This window comes from Bufo bufo, chromosome 1, assembly GCF_905171765.1.
Source record: "Bufo bufo chromosome 1, aBufBuf1.1, whole genome shotgun sequence".
NCBI lineage: Eukaryota > Metazoa > Chordata > Amphibia > Anura > Bufonidae > Bufo > Bufo bufo.
Window position 1 is genome coordinate 398,389,349 of NC_053389.1, and position 18,678 is coordinate 398,408,026.

The following is an 18,678-nucleotide window of genomic DNA, read 5'->3' on the forward strand; positions in this document are numbered from 1 at the left end:
CTGGGGTCACTTGTTAAGAGCTTGGAGGAATATCTTAAATACTTAAAGAGGACCTTTCACCGATTATTACCCTATGAACTAACTATACAGACATGTGGAGCGGCGCCTGGGGATCTCACTGCACTTACTATTATCCCCGGGCGCCGCTCCGTTCTCCTGCTATGTCCTCCGGTATCTCCGCTCACTAAGTTATAGTAGGCGGAGTCTGCCCTTGTTCTTCTGTAGCGCTGGCCAATCGCATTGCAGAGCTCACAGCCTGGGAGAAAAGAACCTCCCAGGCTGTGAGCTCTGCGCTGCGATTGGCCAGCGCTAGAGCAGAACAAGGGCAGACTCCGCCTACCATAACTTAGTGACTGGAATCTCCGCCTACCATAACTTAGTGAGCGGAGATCCCGGAGGGCATAGCGGGAGAACGGAGCGGCACCCAGGGATAATAGTAAGTGCAGTGAGATCCCCGGGCGCCGCTCTACATGTCTGTATAGTTAGTTCATAGTGTAATAATCGGTGAAAGGTCCTCTTTAATTGCTCCCAGGGGGTTAAGAGTTCAGAAATTTCCAGCATGGGAAGTGACCCCAGAATTTAAGCATACATGGGAACAGGGACTACTCCAGTGTTCCAAAATATTGATGAGCATGTTGATTGACCACGATAAGGAATTATTACAACAGACAAAACTAAGATTGGGTGATCTGGAGACTAAACTTGCGTTGTGTGACAGGGACAAAGTGGACACGTTTTATGTGAAATTGAAAGAAACATTGGAAATAATGGTGGGTAAGAAATCCAAATTCCATCGAGATGAATTGGATTCCGATAGGAAACAGGCCTTCAAATGGAAATATACTGGAAACATATGTGGCCAAAGAAGGACTAGGAGTGACAATACGGCAGCAAAAACTGTGGTCAACATCTCTGAAAATAGCAGTGATGGGGATTATTTTTTATCCGAAATCAGCGATGACAGAGGATTAGGAGGGGATTACGTAAATCCCCAAAAAAGTGTCGCCCAGCACCGCAAGGGCAACAATTATCCGCCATGCCACAAGAAACGTCTACAGCAACAAGTACTGACTCTCTCCAAGTGATAAACCTTTCTTCACATGTCTTGACGGTGGATGAGAAGTCAGTATTAGAGAAGGGCTTATCTTTTTCACCTATGTGTACTTTGGATAAGTTTGAGTTTGTTAAATATATTTACTTGTTTTGCAGACAACTATGTTTTAGATTGATGTATGACCAACTATCGATGGTCCATAATCTTGCAGAAGACGAATGAGAGGTCTTTCTAGACCTTATGGATTTACTCCAGGAGAATGATTCAAACACAGGTAGGAGGTGTTTTACATTACGCAGACCCTCCACTATTACACCTTCCTTGGGCTTCAAATCGTGAAGCACTGTCACCAAGGGTTAAATATAAAACGTATTTAATATACTCACAGACGAGTAAGGCTACTTTCACACTCGAGTTTTGTGTGGATCAGTCATGGACGGATCCGTTCAGATAATACAACCATCTACATCCGTTCTGAACGGATCCTTTTGTATTATCTTTAACATAGCCAAGACGGATCCGTCTTGAATACCATTCAAAGTCAATGGAGAACGGATCCGTTTTCTATTGTGCCAGATTGTGTCAGTGAAAACGGATCCGTCCCCATTGACTTACATTGTGTGTGAGAACGGATCCGTTTGGCTCTGTTTCATCAGACGGACACCAAAACGCTGCAAGCAGCACTTTGGTGTCCGTCTCCAGAGCTGAATGGAGACTGAAATGATGCATTCTGAGCGGATCCTTTTCCATTCAGAATGCATTAGAATGCAAACTGATGCGTTTTGGACCGCTTGTGAGAGCCCTGAACGGATCTCACAAACGGAAAGCCAAAACGCAAGTGTGAAAGTAGACTTAAAATAACAGGCATTTCAAAAGGTTACACACTCATTTATAGACATCTTTTATAAAAAGCCCCAAATCTTCGTAATCATTTGGTGCACAGCTTTATCCCTACAAGAACCTCTAATAAAAGAGGGGATATATTAATATGGTGTGGCTTTTGCTTCGCATTTAAAAACAGAACTAAAGAAAATAGAAAGAGGGTTATACATACCATACATTCTACTAGAACAAACCAGGATTTTAAAATAAGAGGGGAAATTACCTGTGAGAACTCCGGTGTCATCTACCTATTAGAGTGCCCTTGTGGCCTCCAATATGTAGGACGAACAATGAGAAAACTGAAGACTGAAGCTGCAGCTGCCTCAGCCATGCACTGTTCAGAGCAGCGCTTCAGATCGCTGCTCACTCACATCATATAAGGGGTTAATTATAGTGCGTCCGACGGCACGGCGGGGCGCAGGCGCAGAAGATTGGGCATGAGCGATGCCGGGAGGATTGAATTGCGCAGGCGCAGGATCGGGACTGGGGAGAGTTCTAGCCCCGCCCAGCGAAGTGAATAATGATGAGCTGGGCGGGGCTTAAGAACGGCAGTTGGGAAGGCTGGCTGGGCGCATTTTCACATGATACGCCGCCCCTTGGGCAGATTGCTGAACGGAGAAGCAGGTTATAAAACTTTATATTTCGCTCTTTATAAGGTGGACAGGGGGGATAGTTATATGCTTTTAAAAGACTCTATAAGACCTGTAATGTGATATATCTAACTATATATGCTGATTTCGCCTGTCAGTGTCCCTTTAAACCCCATTGATGTGGAGGAGATCCTATTGCGCAAATCAACAGCTACGAAGTAGCATGGATATACAAATTAAACACGCCACAACCACAGGGGTTACCGGTAAATGTGGAGTTTGACCTTAAGCCATGTTTAACTTGAGGGGTTTGTGCCGAAACCTGAGGATAACATACTGTACGAAAAAGCTGTAGAATAAAATGATTGAAGAACTAGGACCTTTAGGAACAGAAGGTGTGTAACCTATGATAGGTGGATACTTACCATGTGAGCGAATTCCCTGGGAGGTCACGTGGGACTAGAGATTTATGAATGAGAGTAGCGGAGCATCACTTTGGTTTGAACATACTATGGGAGTGAATGTGGATAAGAGGAGGTGGTGCCGTAAAAGCCGCTTACGCTGGAGGGGATTTATGAGATGAGTTTTTAGGAGACTTATGCCTCATGAGAGGGGGAATTCTTGATGTGAATAATTGTAATGTTAGAATATTGTTTTTATTGGTATTTTTAAGTTTAATTGTTCGTTTTGAAAATGTATGACGATTGTTGGAGGTTGGACTTACCTGCTTACTTAAAGACATCCCAGAAAAGAGAGGAGTATCGCCCCTGACGAAGCGCAGAGCGAAACCCGGGTCGGGCAGCAGTATGAGGAGTTATAGATATATGCCGGCATAAACTTGGAATAATCCTACTGTATGCCTCGATTCCACTCCAATGTCGCTCTGGACGGAGGTCCGGTAATAATGTGGACCGATGTCCTACAGGCGATGTCCGTCTGATCTCCCACGTTGGCAGTGTTGTTTGACACGTGTGGCCCTTCCTTATGGTGTCGGGTCACACGCTGTAACTTTCCACTCTCCACTTCACGTGGCGGACGGTCCTGCAATGGGGATTTGGCACAAGGTTTTCGTATGGCTTCTTGGATGATCGCAAGTATGGGGTCCTCTCTCACCAGATGCGTTTCGGGGTATCTATTTGACCCTTGGTGACAGTGCTCCACGATTGGTGCGACTCTTTGATGTTCCACACAGGTGTCCGATAAAGAAAAAGAAGGATACATGTGCTGATCGATGTTTTCCTATACCCATACATGTGGATGGCCCTGAATTAGGAAGATTACTTCCTGAGCAACTGAGGCAGCGCAGTCCTACAAAAATACATTGACTGACTGAATTTTACCCAATTCACACTTGGGACCTGCAGCACCAACACTACAGGCAACGTACAGGAGAATAATTATTTTTATTTCTTCCTTGGGCTTGTTCCCTAATATCAGTTTGTTTTTTCAAGCAATTCTACAGGAGATTCGGAAATTGACACCAAATAATATTTATGGTAGAAATTTGGGGAAGGCGGAGCTTATCACGAGCCAGAAATTACAACGGAATACATAATTTGCTATCAAGGAAGCGGATAAAGGTGGGAATGTTGATCTGTGGGATATTGACCTTTATACTTGTGAAGCGAAAAGACAACTTAATAATAGATTTTTCTACACTCCATTGCCCTCAGATCCAACCGAAGTATTCAAGAAGAAGTTGGATAAACTTATAATCACAGCTTTAAACATGAATATCATCACAAAGAGAGAACTTCAGTTTTTAGAGGTTTGTCATCCTATTATTCTCACTTTTTACATGCTTCCTAAGGTACATAAGAGCCTTACAAACCCTCCTGGCCGTCCGATTGTGGCTGGAATTGGTGGCCTCTGTGAACAGGCTTGCATTTATCTGGATTTTTTTCTCCAACCTTAGTTTTTAGGTTTAAAGTCTTATGTCCGTGATTCCATGCATTTGATTGGAAGTTTACATTATGTCATTTTACCGCCAAACACTTTGTTGGTTACATGTGACGTGGAAACGTTGTACTCCAACATATCACATACCGATGGTATCATCGCCACAAAATATTTTTGGTAAGCTTGTTGGAGTTCATTCTCAACCACAATTATTTCGTGTTTGATCAGATTTTTTATAAACAAATATCCGGTACAGCAATGGGTGCCCATTGTGCGCCCTCTTATGCCAACCTCTTTTTGGGTTCGTGGGAGGAGGCACACGTGTACCCACTGGAATTGTTCCAGGAATGTGTTGCTGGTTGGTTTCGTGACAATTCACCTTAGGAAATGAATACCAAAGGGACAGTTTATAAGACTCCATCGAAATTGTACACCTATGGCAGATTTCAGAGAAGCTTCTACTGATCTATCGTTAAGTTTTCAGAGGAGGAATACCCTAAAAAAATAATTTCACAAGCCTATTGCTTTGCCAAGGGATCGAATCGTCTAGATTTGTTTAAACCACGATCTAGGATCTGTGACAGTAAGGTACGTCCCATCACCCGATATAACAATCAATGGACTGATTTGTACAAGATTTTGGGCACACATTGGTTTTTACTTACCCCGGACATGAGACTTATTCCATACATTGATGCCAAACCGAGAATTGTTGCCCGCAGAGATAATTTAGTGCGAAGCCACTTCCAACGTCCAACTGGTGTGATGCAGGGCGGCATGAGAGTAAAAGGCACATACCCTTGTGGTAATTGTAACGTATGCCAATTTATGTTGTGTTCGGATAATTTTATCAATCCTGGTAATCAGAAGAAATTTTTTCTAAAGAACTATGTGAATTGTCGCTCTAGAAACGTGGTATACGCCTTATTGTGTCCTTTTGGGAAGATGGATACAGCAACATCTCTCCAATATTGGTTTGGCATCTCAAGATAGGTCCAAGAAGGATAAACCCTTCATGTTGGTTGTATCTCATTTTTTGGAATATTATGGAGGTAGGCATAGTGGTTTAAGGGTTGCAGGGTTGGATCTCGTTTGTAGTAACATTAGCGGAGCACCTGTGTCTCAAAAATTGCTTAAATCTGAATCTAGGTGGATTTTTAACCTGGGCTCTCTTACACTGTCTGGTCTAAATTAAGAACTCACCTTCACTGGATATTATGCACAGTAATTTTGTTTCTGTTTTTATTTTATCACTTTCTTAGTAATTTTGTTGTTTGTATTTTTTTAGGTTCCATTTTGCTGTTTCATTTGGAATTGGGATATATTTTTGGCACTACGAGCACTTCGCACTGTAGATTCGGACACTTTAAAGACACTCTTGAGATCGTTCTCCAAAAGACCTCGGGCCTTTATTTTTGCCTACCGTTATATGGATAGGAGGATCCGTGAATATAATATGGACTGTAGCTGTATGTCCACACAATAGTGTGCGATGGATTATTGATTTATTTGTGATTTTTGTGATATATATATATATGCATTTATTTTTCTCTCCCCTTTCTTTTGTGGCTCCCCGATGCAGGCCAGTGTGTCTCTCAATGTTTAATGTTTCATTATCACTATGCAAGCTCCCCCCCTTTTTTTTTTTTACTTCATGGTTATTTGGTGACGCAATAATGAATTATGAATTAATCCTTTTTATTTATATATACTTTTTGTATTTATTATTGTATAATTATATGGGTTATTTTGGTGATGAAATATAGAATAATGAATTATGAATTATTTATTTATATAATTCTTATTTGTATGCTTATTATATTTATTCTACTTTTACACAAATATATGGGTTGCTTGGTGAGGAAATATAGGATTCGGACTTATGAATTATTTATATATGTATACTTATAAATATTCATATTTTAATGATATATATGCGCATATATATTGGTGTAGGTATCCTAATTATGTGGTGTATCATTCATTTTATGTGAAAGAGGCTTTCTTCATGACATATTAATACTTTGTTTATTTAGTTTTTATGGTTTTCCTCCCCTTTGGTTACCTGGTATTTGTGTTTTCAGATACAAATATATAGATCTTGTATCTTCCTTCCGCTGACTGCGCTTGGAACGCATGTTGGTACGCATTGTTTGGATCCAGCACATGCGCATATTGATTGCTGTGATGTGTTTCCGTTCTTTGGAACGCATTGCAAATGTGCGCCATTTTGCGCATGCGCAGATTGCATTTTTGAGACGCCGGTCCACATTAGGCGACGCCATCATGCGGAGACATGGGCTCTGCACGGAGAGTACTAACGCAGCCACACCACCTCGCCTTGTGAATTTATTCCTAATAGGTGACATCTATTTTTCACTAATGGTTTATGTATTTATATTGTGCACATTTGCTCTAGTTCATGGACCCCTGAGGAGGCCAGTTTGACCTGGTGATACGCGTGGGGCAGAATTTACCTACACATCATGACCGCTGATTTCCCTATTTGATAAGTATTTGCATTTTTTGATGCCTTATTTGTGCATTATGTACTACTTTGGCAGTGTTTATATGTTTCCATTCAGAAACTGGTGGTTGTAGTTATGTGTGTTGGACATATGCCTAGTCCACAGGCATAGTGGACTAGTGCTGTAATTGTATACAATGATTTTAATTTTTGGGCTTTGTGTTTTCTAATAAATGTATATATTTTTATAACAAGAGGTGCAGCCTTGTATGTGGTATTTCTTTCTTTCTTTCTTTTTACATGGTTGTGTATCAATACCGTGGTTTGCACTCTGTGAGGTCTATTTGGTGTGCCCCCTAATTTCAGTTCTTTGAAGGCACATACACAGCCATCTAAGGTTAGCTGAGGGTTTCTAGAGATGGTTGTCCTCAGCACGTGGCTTCACCAGCATACAATCTGGCATGATTAAGTAGAGATAAATGAGATATAGGATTTTAATTTCAAAACATAGGACAGTTAGAAGGAGATTATACGTATTGTTTAACATAATAAGAGACTCTGGCCAACTTTCAGCCTTATTAGAATTCCCTTAATCTGCACGCTAAACAAACACTGAAATCTAAGAATCAGTAGTTCATAACGTTACCTTCACTGTGGCAGAGAACCTGATATGCCCTTGGTGCCTCTCCATCGCCTGAACCGAGAGGTTCACATAATTAAGACCTGATGTTGAAGGAGTCACATGCTTTACAATGATGTAATTTATGCTTTCTTTCAGTTAAAGAGCATGTCTACCAAAAAAGATAGTCTGCGTCTGCTGTCCCATCATGCCTTAGGGCGTTGAGAGGAGTCCTGACATCAGCAGATCATGTGACACTAACCATGCCCCTTGTTCTTACCAATGACGCCTCCTACATTACAAGGCTCCAATGCATGACGTAACCTACAGCAACCAAAATCAAAACTAATTTTTTTCTGTGTCCATTCCATTTTTTTGCTGCCCGTAAGCCAAACCATTCTCTTCAAAGAAATGACTCCATGTGCATTCCGTGTCCATATGTCTAGATGGCCGTTCCGCAAAATAGAACATGTCCTATTATTGTCTGTATTACAGACAAGGATAGGACTGTTCTATTAGGGCCGGCACTTCCGTTGCCGTGTGCATGAGCCCTAAGGCAGTTTTGATAAATAGTGATATTTGGGGAAAGTGATATAACAGCAATATCTGTTGGACAGGATTCAATTATATTAATGGCACAACCCATTTAACTTCCCTTTGCAAGCAATTTTCATATTTATTTTTTTCTATTTTTTTATGTTCAGTTCATATAGCCGGATGGCTTGTTTTCTGCAGGACAAGTTATACTTGGCACAATTTAATATTCCATACTTTGTATTGGGAAGCTGGAAAACAATTCTAAACAGGCCGAAAAAGAAAAAAGGCACAATTGTGCCATTGCTTTACAGCCTTTGTTCTGACAACGTACACTTTGCATTAAAAATTACCCATTTGGTATAGCTGCACGATGCATTGAAATATTGATAATCCTTTCAGTTCAATACTGACAGTAGAGCCGTGTGGCCAATCACATCAGGAGGAGGAAGAGATGCCAGAATTTGTCCAGAATGCTGTATTTGTGCAGCCTGTGTGGTCCATTTAGCCCCTGCAGCCTGTACCATTAAACCAGGTGCAGGGGGCAGGGACTAAAGACAGTACACGGGCTGCACTGATATAGCACTACAGATCACCATGGTAGCCCAGCACTGATTGTAGCTGGGCTCCAACTGTAATGCCCGGCAATGGAGACATCTAGGCAATTAAACACAGGGAGGGCTCCCTCTGCCACCATCGGCCCCCTGCGAATGTAATCATGGGGTGTAGATGCATTTCCATCGCAGCCAGGGGCCTAACAAAGGATATCTGTCTATTAGACTGTGCAGCAGACACAGCCTAATAGACTACCTGATATGTTCTTTTTTTTCTATTCCCCCTCATAAAAAATAAATGTTAACCAATAAGTCACATGTACCGTAAATTGGTACCCTACAGGAAAAATAAGCCTTCATATGACTACAACAGAGCAAAAATGAATTTCTGGCTCCTAGAAAAAGAAAAAGTTTAGCAGCCAGCCTAGAGGAACATTAGGGTTAATGAAAAAAACAAGCCCCCATACAGCCATATGAATGGAAAAATAAAAAAGTTATGGCTCTAGGAAGGCAGGAAGCATAAAATGAAAATGTAAAAAATGAAAGATCGCCATGTCAGGAAAGTGTTATCACAGAACAAAAACAATACAAATTTGGTATCACAGCAAAAAAAATAAACTACCATAATGTCATTGCACAGGAAGAGGGCAATGGCATTCGGTTACCGGGAGCAACCTGCTCCTGGTAAAAGACCCCTCAGATGCCCTGGTCGCAACTGAACATAGCACAATGGTCACCAACAAACTATGGCACCCACTGCTCCTGAGAGGGTGCAAGGCCCAATGGGAATAAGCTTACCCAATATACAGGAAACAAAAAACAGGCAGCACTCCATCGTAGAACAGCGAACTCAAGCTTTATTCACCCATGTGGTAAGGCAACGTTTCGGCTCAATACCAGAGCCTTGAGAAAGGTTCTGCTTCGTCAGGCAGAGTTTTGGTGTCCGCCTCCAGAGCGGAATGGAGACGGAACGGAGGCAAACTGATGCATTCTGAGCGGATCCTTTTCCATTCAAAATGCATTAGGGCAAAACTGATCAGTTTTGAACCGCTTGTGAGAGCCCTGAACGGATCTCAAACACGGAAAGCCAAAACGCCAGTGTGAAAGTAGACTTAACTATTTCTTGCCATTACTATAAAAATGAGAAGTAAAAGATGTATGTTTTAATGTCACACGTTTCAAGTTATTTGACTACAGATTACACCCACACACCTGCAAAGATTCCTTTTTACCTCCTTTATGCTCACAATTAGCGCAGAGCCGTTTCCCCGAGTTCTTTTGTTAGTGTAGTGCAGAAAGCCTAGGCTATCAATAAAGGTAAGCCGTTTCCAAGAAAACATGATTAACTGAGGACTGTCAAAGGCACACCACCTGCAATTTGCATCGTGATGAGCAAGTAAAATATTTCTTACCACAAAGCTGCCTGTATGTCACATTTTTCTGAGAATCATACATGCATTTCAAGTTAATGAAGACGCAAAGATGGCAGGACAGTTTTATTAGGTCTTGTTCATACAGTGCAGCTCTTTCCCCCTTTTTGGTTTAAAGGGATACTACCATCAAACATTTTTATCATATGTTAACAGCCTATGTGAATATTCTATGTATTTTTCTGTCCTGGCTTTTTACTTTCCTCTTTGTTTAGACTTTTGGCATTAGAAAACAGCTACACTTGTATTTCTCAGTCAGGCCATCAGTGTGACCAGAGAGAGCCCCCTGTAGTGACACACATTACACTATTTAATGCTATGCTTTTTTGTGGGCGTCTTGAGCTAGGTCTGTCAAGAGAACAATAAAATGACAAATGGCAACTCCCTGAGAAGTCCATGGCTGTTATTCCTATTCTACACCTACTATCATAAGGATCACCCTGCATCACATCTTATGCTCACAGCAGCAGTAACGTTACTATGTACCTTCTATCTCTATAGGAGGCATTATTGTTTGTGTTGACTGCTAAACAAGGACAATATTTTATCATTGAAAGAGAAATCAGTCAGAAAGGTTTTTTTAACTCCATTTTTATAGAATTATTTTTTTGTTTTAGAAATTTGGCTTTTTTTTTTTTCATTTTTGCAATGCTGTGCCATTGAAAATTAAACATAAAATACTGTCCTTCTGTTGCAGTGAGCACAGAAAGATAAAAAATTGTATATAGATAGGTAACCCATTGTCAGTATACTGCTGCTGTGCGAGAAAGATGTTATCTGCTAATATAATAGTAGAATTTGGATGACAGTTGATAAGCCTTGATAAAGATGCCCACCAAAGAGTGTAATATGTGATGCTTTAATTCAGTGACAAACATCCCACCCCAAAGTCAATCATGGCTCCCAAACATCCCACCCCAAAGTCAATCATGGCTACTTGCTGGGATAGAAGACCAAATAAAGGTGGAACTTAGGGCTCTTTTACACAAGTGAGTTTTCCACCTGGATGCAATGTATGTAGTGAACACATGGCATTCGGTCCTGACCCATTCATGGCTCTGTACTTTTCAAGAATCATCTTTGCGCTAAGGAAAAATCGCAGCATGTTCTATATTGTGCATTTTTAACCCAGCATTCAACAGGCAGACAGGCAGTCTTCACCTGTGGGGACTCTGGTTAATGAGGCTTATTGATTTCTTAGAATACATTTGTTTAACCCCTTAAGGACTCAGCCCTATTTCACCTTACGGACTTGGCCATTTTTTGCAAATCTGACCAGTGTCACTTTAAGTGCTGATAACTTTAAAACACTTTGACTTATCCAGGCCATTCTGAGATTGTTTTTTCGTCACATATTGTACTTCATGACACTGGTAAAATGAAGTAAAAAAAAATTAATTTTTATTTACAAAAAAATACCAAATTTACCAAAAATTTGTTAAAAGTTAAAAATTGCAAATTTCCAAGTTTCAATTTCTCTACTTCTATAATACATAGTAATACCTCCAAAAATAGTTATTACTTTACTTTCCCCATATGTCTACTTCATGTTTGGATCCTTTTGGGAATGATATTTTTTTTGGGGATGTTACAAGGCTTAGAAGTTTAGAAGCAAATCTTGAAATTTTTCTGAAATTTTCAAAAACCCAATTTTTAGGGACCAATTCAGGTCTGAAGTCACTTTGCGAGGCTTACATAATAGAAACCACCAAAAAATGACCCCATTCTATAAACTACACCCCTCAAGGTATTCAAAACTGATTTTACAAACTTCGTTAACCCTTTAGGTGTTCCACAAGAATTAATGGAAAATAGAGATACAATTATAAAATTTCACTTTTCTGGCAGATTTTCCAATTTAATAATTTTTTTCCAGTTACAAAGCAAGGGTTAACAGCCAAACGAAACTCAATATTTATGGCCCTGATTCTGTAGTTTACAGAAACACCCTATATGTGGTTGTAAACCGCTGTACGGGCACACGGCAGGGCGCAGAAGGAAAGGAATGCCATACGGTTTTTGGAAGGCAGGTTTTGCTGGACTGTTTTTTTTGACACCATGTCCCATTTGAAGCCCCCCTGATGCAACCCTAGAGTAGAAACTCCAAAAAAGTGGCCCCATTTTAGAAACTACGGGATAGGGTGGCAATATTGTTGGTACTAGTTTAGGGTACATATGATTTTTGGTTGCTCTATATTACACTTTTTGTGAGGCAAGATAACAAGAAATAGCTGTTTTGGCACCGTTTATATTTTTTGTTATTTACAACATTCATCTGACAGGTTAGATCATGTGATATTTTTATAGACCAGGTTGTCACGGATGCGGCGATACCTAATATGTATACTTTTTATTTTATTTATGTAAGTTTTACACAATGATTTCATTTTTGAAGCAAAAAAAAAATCATATTTTAGTGTTTCCATAGTCTGAGAGCCATAATTTTTTCAGTTTTTGGGCAATTACCTTGGGTAGGGTATGATTTCTCCAGGATGAGATGACGGTTTTATTGGCACTATTTTGGGGTGCGTGTGACTTTTTGATCGCTTGCTATTACACTTTTTGTGATGTAAGGTGACAAAAAATTGTTTATTTAGCACAGTTTGTATTTTAAATTTTTTACGGTGTTCATCTGAGGGATTAGGTCATGTGATATTTTTATAGAGCCGGTCGATACGGACTCGGCGATACCTAATATGTATACTTTTTTTTAATTTATGTAAGTTTTACACAATAATTAAATTTTTGAAGAAAAAAAAATATCATGTTTTAGTGTCTCCATATTTTGAGAGCCATAGTTTTTTCAGTTTTTGGGCGATTATCTTAGGTAGGGTCTCATTTTTTTCGGGATGAGATGACGGCTTGATTGGCACTATTTTGGGGTGCATATGACATTTTGATCGCTTGCTATTACACTTTTTGTGATGGAAGGTGACAAAAAATGGTTTATTTAGCACAGTTTTTATTTTTAATTTTTTACGGTGTTCATCTGAGAGGTTAGGTCATGTGATATTTTTATAGAGCCGGTCGATACGTAATATGTATATTTTTTTTTATTTATGTAAGTTTTACACAATAACAGCTTTTTTTCAAACCAAAAAAATGATGTTTTAGTGTCTCCATATGCTGAGCCATATTTTTTTTATTTTTTGGGCGATTGTCTCAGATAGGGGCTCATTTTTTGCGGGATGAGATGACAGTTAGATTGGTACTATTTTGGTGGGCAAACGCCTTTTTGATCGCTTGCTGTTGTACTTTTTGTGATGTAAGGGGACAAAAAAATTGTTTATTTAGCACAGTTTTTATTTTTAATTTTTTACGGTGTTCATCTGAGGGGTTAGGTCATGTGATATGTTTAGAGAGACGGTCGATACGGACGATACCTAATATGTATACTTTCCCCCCCCCCCTATTTTTTACCAATTTTTTTTTAACTTTATTTGGGGAAAATTACGTTTTGGTTTATTTTTACTTGAAACTTTAAAAATTTAATTTCAGGAAAACTTTATTTTTTCAACTTTTTTTTTGTCCTTTGGGGGGTCAAATCCTTTACAATGCATTCCAATACTTCTGTATTGGAATGCATTGGCTGTATGAGTAATACTGTGTGTATTACTTATACAGCTTCCGGGGCCTGTGAGATCCAGGGGGCTGGATCTCACAGGCTCTTCACCGGAAGGCAGCGTGATGTCTTCCTTAGACATCGCGCTGCCTTCCATGCCATCGGGTCCCCCCCCACAGCCGCATGGGGACCCGATGGCACAGCCGCCACAACCACAGATAAAAGCCGCAAACCGCGGGTCTGAAATGACCTGTGGTTTGCGGCAATCGCCGATACGGGGGGGGGGGTCCCGCGGGTACACCGCGGTGATGGACCATGTGATTGGAGCATGTGATCTGACGTCACCAAAGGTCCTTTAGCCCATAGTTCATCTTTTGAGAAGTAAAGAAGAGACCGGGACTTACGCAAACAAACGGAGAAGGTGAGTTAATTTTTTTTATTTTTTTTAACCCTCAACTGATCACTTACTATGCATTCTGTTTTCAGAATGCTATTATTTTCCCTTATAACCATGTTATAAGGGAAAATAATACAGTGAATAGACTGTCACCTAGCAACCATGCGTGAAAATCGCACAGCATCCGCACTTGCTTGCGATTTTCACGCAACCCCATTCACTTCTATGGGGCCTGCGTTGCGTGAAAAACGCAGAATATAGAGCATGCTGCGATTTTCACGCAACGCATAAGTGATGCGTGAAAATCATCGCTCATCTGAACAGCCCCATTGAAATGAATGGGTCCAGATTCAGTGCGGGTGCAATGCGTTCACCTACCGCATTGCACCCGCGAGGAAATCTCGCCCGTGTGAACGCAGCCTTACTGTGAGTAGCGTTGCGCATTCATAAATGTATTTCATAATGAATCCGGACCCAGATTTGTGGCACGCACCACAATCAGTAACAAATCCTGATTCGAATTTATTATGAAATACATTTATGCATGCGCCGCTACTTACAGTAATGCCTCATTCACACATCCGTGTTTTGTCAGTGATTTCCATCAGTGATTGTGAGCCAAAACCAGGATAGGAGCCCCCACAGATATAAAGTATAAGGGAAAGATCTGCACCTGTTCTGTGTTTAGAGCCCCACCTGGTTTTGGCTCAAAATCACTGATGGAAATCACTGACCGAACACTGACTTGTGAATGAGGCATTAGTCTGCATGTGCGAGACTAGTGAAGTCTTACATTAATGGCAGCCATCTTTAAAGAACCCCATCGGAGTAAATACATTTTAATGCAAATACGGAGATAGGGATAATAATGAATTTCAGTCATGCAGATCAAGAAATCAGGTTTCAGCGTTTTTGCAAAGGACCGCGCTGCTAACTGCTTCCAAAGATCCTTTCTCCTAACACTGAGCCATTCGCATTTCTGGACATAGGTAACACATCAACCTCCACTTATAAGCTCCCCTCTTCCAACAAGCACTCCTGTGGGACATCGAGGGGTCGCACCAATAGTGAAGCACTGATTACTCACCTCAGATAAAATGGTTTATTGTACTCACAAGCGTATTCTTGTTACAAGCATATCAAAACAGTGGAGCAATCTTCGTACTCTTGCCCAAGACTTGGCCACAGGAATGCTTGTAGGAAGAGGGGAGCTCACACGTGGAGGTTGATGTGTTACCTATGTCCAGAAATGTGAATGGCTTCGTGTTAAGAGAAAGGATCTTTGGAAGCAGTTAGCAGCGCGGTCCTTTACAAAAACGCTGAGATCGACTTTGTGAACTTTGCCCACGTCACATCTGGGACCTGCAGCGCTAAAAATACAGGCACCGTATCAGAGTGGAATTTGATTGTTGAGAAATCAGGTTTGTCCACAGCAGGACATGAACATACACACAGAAAACCACCATCCACCAGTTTTAAGGTAAAAAAAAGTGACATAGAATAATAGAATATTTACATATAGGCTGCTGATAGATAATAATTTGATGGTAGCATCCTTCTAGTGTTTAATGGCAGAGCACTGCTGAAATAAAGAAAAACTGGCAAAAATTCTAAAAAATAATTGTCTATGACTAAAAAATAATAATAATAAAAAAAAAAAATAGCAGTAATTAAATCCAGTAACTTAAATTCCCCAGGCCACCAGGCTGGTCGTCAGAAATCATAACACTCGAGAACATTTAAAAATCAATCTTTTCCTGTCATATGAACCATAAAGTAATGGAGGTTACACCATCCGCCTGAAAATTAAAAAATAATATACTAAATTCCACCAAAACAAAGCAACTTCAAAGCATAACAATGTTTTTAAATATAAAATAATGCATGTATGAACTGGAAGTAAATATTTAGTACCTGAATTATATTGTACATTAAGGGCATGTTCACATTGAGTACGTACACCGCAGATTTTCAAGCTGGGTTTTTGAGTGGAAAAAAAACACTGCTTAAAAATGAGTGCAGAATCCACATGGAAATCGACCTGTGGTGGTTGCAGATTTCAAGTTGTGCGATGCATAGGGAAACAATCTGCTGCCAATCTGCAGATTCACCGCAGCCAAATCTACAGCAGATGTCTAATGCTCGATTTATGCCCTACAGTAGGTTCACACAAGGCATACATTTTTGCAACTATAATCAGTTTTGTGGTTGTTTTGGTGGCAAACACACAAATAAATGGGACAGCTGCAGAAATTTCTGCAACAAATCTGCGGCATGTGAAAACAGCTTGGGAGGCGGATATATTACAGTGCTCCACTATACAGGATGGCACTTCCCAAATGGAAACCATGTACTTCGTGGTGTGTTCAGCATTGCAGCAAACCACATTACCAATACCTATCTACTCCACAGGACAGGGGCAAGAAAACAGCTACAACATATCATACTAATTTATAGGCATGGATATCATTTTTACTGCATAGGTGGTAGAGCAATAGCCCTGGTACAGTATTCCTATCGCTCCTTTCATACCACTTGTTTCTGCATTCTTAATCTTTATTAAAAAATGAAATTATAGAATGGGGAAGGGGGGGAAGTAATAAAAAAAAAAAAAGGTACATAAAAAAAACCTTCAGGGCGGTGAAAGGCTGGATCCACACGTCCATGTTCAGGCCCAATGGCAGGTTTGACTGACCTGAACTCATAGCATTTACAGGGATCTAAGATACTGTGAGTTCAGGTCAGCTAAACCTGTGGCTGAGCTGTGAACACACCTCAAAAATTCAGATGTGCAACGTGACCGGAACATGGACATGCGAGTCCGCCCATATACATCACATATTATGTATTTCCAAATACAGAAGCTTGTAGTAAACAAGTAAGAATGTACCAAATTCATAGCCAGGTTGTTCAAGCAAGTCAAAGTAACTGACCCAGGCATCGATAAGCCATCAGATAAGTGTCCTACAAGGGACTAGTCACACTAAGTTATGGAAAGAAAGGAGGAGAACCCAACACTGGCCACCTAAACTAAATGACGAGGGCACGTCAATTTCTTAATATGAAACATATGTGTACTTTAGGAAGAAAATGTATGCCATATTTTTGCAAACATCACCCCCTCATTCCATTATAAGGGTACTTTCACACTAGCGTTTTTCTTTTCCGGTATTGAGTTCCGTCCTAGGGGCTCAAATCCGGAAAAGAACTGATCAGTTTTATCCTAATGCATTCTGAATGGAGAGCGTTTTGGACGGTATTATCGCAGTCCAAAATTCCGTATCAGTTGCCGGAATGCCAGATCCGGCATTAATTTATATTGAAATGTATTAGTGCCGGATCTGGCATTACAAATACCGCAATGCCGGATCCGTCCTTCGTGCAGACCGGTAAAAATGTGAAAAAAATATAAAACGGATCCGTTTCTCCGGATGACATGCGGAGAGACAGATCTGTTGTTGCAATGTACTTGTAAGACGGATCCGCATCCGGATCCGTCTACAAATGCTGTCTATTTGCATGCAGATTGCCGGATCACTCTGCCGCAAGTGTGAAAATAGCCTTAGTCGTATCTTCACAGAAATATGGAGGAGATATGCTTATGAACTGGCTTAACACACCAGAGTAAACTAAACTCGAGGGCAGCCCTTAGTAGGTCACATGGACTCCGCTTGTCCGCTCAATAATGGCAACGGGTTTATAACCGCATTTTAAAACAGATAAGATTTCATTCATTTAAAAAAAAAAAAACACAGTTGGCAGCAATAGAGCAAATGCAAAATGGATTCATGGTAGAACTACATTGCAAACACATAGATTTTCAGCATGGGAAAGGCATGACAACCTTCAACGTGCAAGAAAGTCGTAAATCTTACATAAGCCCTTTCTCTGCAGCATGCTTTATGTGCTGTTTCTATGGCAATCATAGCATCTTAATTGATTTCTCTAGCAGGAATGTCAATTGCGCATTTCTTCTCATGTGCCAGGATCAAGGGCCCCACTGTAAGTAAAGGACCAAATAATGTAGATATTCTGTGATGATACTCAGGAATAATCAGATGTTTAGCACCTGACGTAAAGAGGTGGGGGGTTTCATTGTTAATAAAGGGGTCTGTCAATGCTAGGATTCAATAGGTCTCAAACTACTGATGGTCCAGGCTAGACAGAAGGAGCTTTTCAGGGTCACTATGGATTTTAAAGGGCATCTGTCAGCAGATTTGTACCTATGAAACTGGCATCAACTGTTAAAACAGTAAAAACCACGAATAGCAATATAGGGATCCCAAAAGATTTTTTCCTTGTAAAAAATGTATGAGCTGCCATAAACTGCCGTGAGTGCCGTCTATGAAATGCAATATAAAGCAGGCCTTTACAAACAGACAATAAAACAACATATTACATGTCATACTAAAGGGGTCATAAATTTAATAACATGCCCATGTGAGAAATTTTACGTAGGTAGAACAAAAAGACCCCTAACAGAACGTGTAAGGAAGCACATACATAATATAGAGCGAAAATATGAAGGCCACCCTCTATCAAGACATTATTGTGAGGTATATGGGGGGAAATGGAAAGGGTCCTCTGTATGCGGTATAGAGAAGGAGATTTAATCAAATATCAACCTAGAGCGGAGACTAGGTGGATTTTTTATAGGGATCGACCGCTATTGATTATTTAGGGTTCGATA

General features: G+C 40.3%; 1 protein-coding gene across 3 annotated transcripts in view; it reads right to left on the reverse strand.

Annotated features, from left to right (window-relative positions):
* The window catches only part of NR3C1 (nuclear receptor subfamily 3 group C member 1), a 199,968-nt gene that overhangs the window by 152,289 nt on the left and 29,001 nt on the right, over positions 1–18,678 (reverse strand). For 2 of the 3 annotated variants that reach the window (XM_040406041.1, XM_040406046.1), the window contains exon 3: positions 15,505–15,570. The exons of the other annotated variant lie outside the window; for it this stretch is intronic. In XM_040406041.1, coding sequence (XP_040261975.1) covers positions 15,505–15,570 — 66 coding nt within the window. The remainder of the gene's footprint in view (positions 1–15,504; positions 15,571–18,678) is intronic. 3 annotated transcript variants of the gene reach the window in all.